This window comes from Limulus polyphemus, unplaced genomic scaffold, assembly GCF_000517525.1.
Source record: "Limulus polyphemus unplaced genomic scaffold, Limulus_polyphemus-2.1.2 Scaffold2758, whole genome shotgun sequence".
NCBI classification, from domain to species: Eukaryota; Metazoa; Arthropoda; class Merostomata; order Xiphosura; family Limulidae; genus Limulus; species Limulus polyphemus.
Genome location: NW_013668368.1, coordinates 77846 through 82330, shown reverse-complemented (window position 1 = coordinate 82330; position 4485 = coordinate 77846). Strand labels below are relative to the sequence as shown.

At 33.8% G+C, this 4485-nt stretch overlaps 1 protein-coding gene across 4 annotated transcripts in view; it reads left to right on the top strand.

Moving 5' to 3' along the window:
• LOC106467827 (synaptic vesicular amine transporter-like) overlaps positions 1–4485 on the top strand; it is a 66125-nt gene that overhangs the window by 60984 nt on the left and 656 nt on the right. For all 4 annotated transcript variants that reach the window (XM_022396020.1, XM_022396023.1, XM_022396021.1 and 1 more), the window contains 2 exons: positions 768–901; positions 4435–4485. In XM_022396020.1, coding sequence (XP_022251728.1) covers positions 768–901; positions 4435–4485 — 185 coding nt within the window. The remainder of the gene's footprint in view (positions 1–767; positions 902–4434) is intronic.

Here is a 4485-nt window from a genome sequence, read left to right as displayed (position 1 = left end):
CAAGGTACGGGATAGTTCTAGAAACGTAGCGTCACACTAGTCATGTGACTCGCTGACGCAACACAAGAAAACTTTTCACACACAAAGTGGAGTAATTGTCAGTTGCGATTGGTTGAACTGTCACACACTGCATGCTGTATTTTGAATAGAAATGTTACTAATGTGGAGATTTCTTCTATGGTGTGAACATATTTAGAGGATTTTCAAGCAGTATTACAGGTACCTTGGAAGGCAGGCTGTGAATTGAGCCTTGTAGTTCAGTGTGTGCAGCTAGAATTGTTTGTGCCAATCTGTACTCGTAGTGTGCAGCGCGTGCCTCGGGAATGAAAAACCATTGTGTGTGTATGTTCGGAAGTTGAACTGAGCCGGCAGTCCCAATCAACAAATACGTGAAAATAACACTGCAGTTATCACTTGATTGATAATATTCTCGCAATGCTTGCATTCCGTTGCATCTTCCTGGTTCAACGGTGAAATGCTCGTGCAAGGCAGTATGTAAAGCTATGAAGTCTGAAATAATTTGGCTGTTCGAAGACGACCGTTAAATTTGTTTACTGTCAGTGTATTTTTTTTATTCACTTGTAGGAAAAATTTTCATCTTGTAGACCCTTGTCTTATTTTTCTGTTACAGTATATTTTACAGTGTTAAGAACCATACTTTAATACATAGTTTAGTTTCTTCTGTTTATAAAGTACACTTTTGAATTGAGATTGTACTAAATATGGCACTGTAACAGCCTTCTAAATGACCTTTTTTCTTTTCTTAGCTCCTCTGGTTGGTGGAGTGTTGGTACAGTGGGTGGGATTTCCTTGGTTAATCAGAAGTTTGGGTATTCTGAACATAATTTATTCTCCTCTTTGTTTTCTTCTCAGGAAGGCTGAATCAAAAGAAGAAGATAAGGTATGTTGTGTTCTTAAGTCAAATATCTTACCTTTTTAGCTTCATAGTAATGCTGAGCGAAAATAGTTTTGATTTGCAGAATAAGACTGAGCCAAAAAGTTTAAGCAAGCCAAAATTAAAAGGATTAAGGAAAACTTCGACTTAATGTTAAAGATTTCTCCATTAGAAATGTTGTCTTTAAGAATTTGTAGCTTATAACCAATTAAAATTTTTCCTATAGCATGTACAGGTCTTGATATTTATTATTTATGTATTAAGTATAAAAGAATGAAATTGAAGAGGAGTTAAAGTAAGTTTTATTTGAGCAAGTAAATGTTATACATTTAATGACACGTTTGTTCCCATAATAACAAATTATGGGGGTGGTCTTTTTGTTTTAAGCCCACTAGATAGAAAGGTGTGCTCATCTGCCAAATTGTGGTGATAAGTTTATTCCCATAATTCAACCGGATATAAAAAGCGTTATAAATGTATTTTTATGTGTATATCTATATGAAAGTAACTGGGTTATTTTCACAACGTAAACAAAACGGGGAAAAAATATTTAAATGCTTTGCATAGTTAGGAGATCCTGATTCTTATTAGTGAAAATATGGAGACCGAACAAGACACTCATCTAATAACTTTATAAAGTTCGTGGACATGCATTTATTTTTATAGAAGTCGTTTGCTTTTTATTTAAAACTTTGCCCTTCCAAAAAGTTGCTATATCAACGTAATTTTGTAAATTTTCATGATAATGCCACTAAGACTACACCAGGGCTTCGAGCAAATTCTGCGTAGGCTAGTAACTGAAACTTGTTAATAAGGACAGATGGCTTCTATGTCTGTTCCTTAGGAAGTATTGAAACGATACATTATCTACACTAGCCTTTGATTATAACTACCCAGGTGTCTTTGTTATACGGCAGTGTAATAAACGTGATACAGATTAGCCAATATTATTTGGCTGACTTTAGTTTTATTCGTTTCTGATGCTGGTTTCTTTACTTGCGAGAGTTAACCTTCACAGATTAAAGGCAGGAAAATGTAAATTCTGCAATATAAGTATATGCGGTAATAAAATGCGGTATGTATGTTACGAAATAACGTTTTGCAGAGTATTTCCATGTAAGTTTTTATGCGGGTAAAATGTTTTTGATTATGTCATAAGTGTGTCTGTGTGTGTGTGTGTGTGTGTATATATATATACATACATACACACACACACACACACACACGCACACGCACTGTTTTATCATATTGCATTCAACAGATGTTAACAGTAAACTTGTCAAAAGGCGTTTCAATTCCTTTCTGTAAGATGAAATTTTGTAAAAAGGGTTAACTTTAACAGGGAGCTGTAAATCTATAACTTTTTTAAAAAATACTATTAATACATTATTAAATTACAATTAAACTTGTAATATTTCTTGTTAGGCCTATTATATAATATGTTAAACACTACATTCTTTATCTAGTCCCCTTAACGATTTTAAAAAGTTGTGGTATAATAATAGTATTCCAACTTCACGACATTTGTCAAATCCATTGTCGACAACACATTCGCTCAATCTGTAGCTCTTCAGGCAGACTGGGATACATACGCAACACTGGTCGGAAAACTATTTATATAAGCCGTTTGATACAACAACCTATGATGTGTGCGTTTTTAACAAGCCGGCGAAGAATGATTAGAATAATACTTGACAATACTAGTAAGTTTAGTGAATTTTGCACTAAACAATTTGAGAGCTATTTTCTCTACTCATCCCTAATTTAGGAGTGGTAAACTAGAGGGAAGTCAATACCATCTGCCTCCAACTATTGTACTACTTTAATTGAATCACTTAACGCACTAAGGGGCTTGCTGGTTTTGTTAAGCGCAAAGTTACAGAATGGGTTATCTGTGCTGTGTCCACCACGAGTATCGAAACTCTATTTTTAGCGTATAAGCCTTCAAACTTATTGCTGAGTCACTGGGGCAAAAAACACAATTTAGCACATTGTGTTGCTCTGTGTTTATCTGTATCCTGCTCATCGCGGATATCAAAACATTAAAAACTTACGTTACAAGTCCTCAGTCTTATAATTATTCACCTCACCCTTGGAGAGGGTATTTGAATTGGGTTTGTATGTGTTTGTCTGTGTTTCCGCACGCGTATCTTGAAAAATAATAGACCTATGTACATGAAAATTTACACTAAATAAGAAGTCAGTATGGGACAGTTTTCCACAAATTCTGTCTTGATCCAGATCACTTTGAAGCATTTTTTTTATATTGGGGAGATAGGGCATTTTCGCGGTTTTGGGTTAATAATTCTGTAAAGTGTGATCGGACTTGTGCCACAGTTCATGGGCACATTAAGGTTGAGACTCCTCATCACACTACAAAAAATGTTCCGGATCATGATAATTCTGGGTCTGAGAAGGATTTTCTGAGTTTTCGAATGTAAAATTTAACGTTATCCAATATACATGCAAATACTTGTTGGAATTATCACAAAAATGGCAACAATTCTATGCTAGGTAATCTTTTAATGTTACAATCGCAGCTATCACATTACTTAAAAGGAAATGGAAATTCTCCAAGTTGGAAAAATATTCTATAGTCACAAGTGAAGAATTACGTTGCATTGTGTAAGTATATTCGTATCTGTGAATGATAAGATTTAATATGTTATTCCTTTTAGTTATAAAATAGGGGTAAGTGTCTTATGTTTACGGATTAGAACCAAGGTTCGACTCTGTAATATGCAGATGACCAAGTTTCTCACTTTCAGATGTGAGAGCGCTATTAAAAAAAAAGTAGCTGTATAGGTGACGGTTGCTGCTGGTTGGTTGTTCCCTCAATTGAAGACAGATATTCTTGTATCTTTGGGTCCTGGCCTGTCATTTAGCTTACTGTTTTGCGTAAGAACTCGTTCAGGTTTAAATATCAATAACTCTTTGGATATCTTAGTTGCTGAGGAAAACGCTGTTTTAGTTAAAATATCAGCTTTTCACGATTGATGTAAGAAAAACGGAGCCACAAATACGAAGTTTAACTTTGAAATCAATCCTTTCTACCCCCTCAAAAAAGGCCATTGCAGGCAACTTTTGCAAAACACGTTATAAAGTATTTAATGATACAAAACAAATGATTAATAATGATAGTAAGATTATGTAATAATGTTTGTGATGTTATATATTTTAAATTCGAAGTTTTATTTTACTTTTTCAAAACAAACTATTTACTTTGAAAAAAATATCTTTCGAATGTTTAGCTCATATATAATTTAGCAAATAACTATGTATAAAATGTTAAGTTTAAATACAGATTAAGGAGCTACGTTACGTTGGGTGGACTGAGGTTGAATACTGGATCGAATTTGTTTCACTCTTTCTCAAATTTACTTACTTAACATATATACAATAAATTATTTTGTATGTATGGGTTTGTTTTTTATAATACTTTGAATAAATGTTTTAGCACAGTTAAGTTGATACTAAAAAAAAAACAAACTAAAAACTAGAGTCGAGATAAATCTCTAAAGCTGTGAATTTCTTATTAGCCTATCGTGATGGACTCCTCCCTGGAAGAGAGTTACCAATCGATAGGAAAG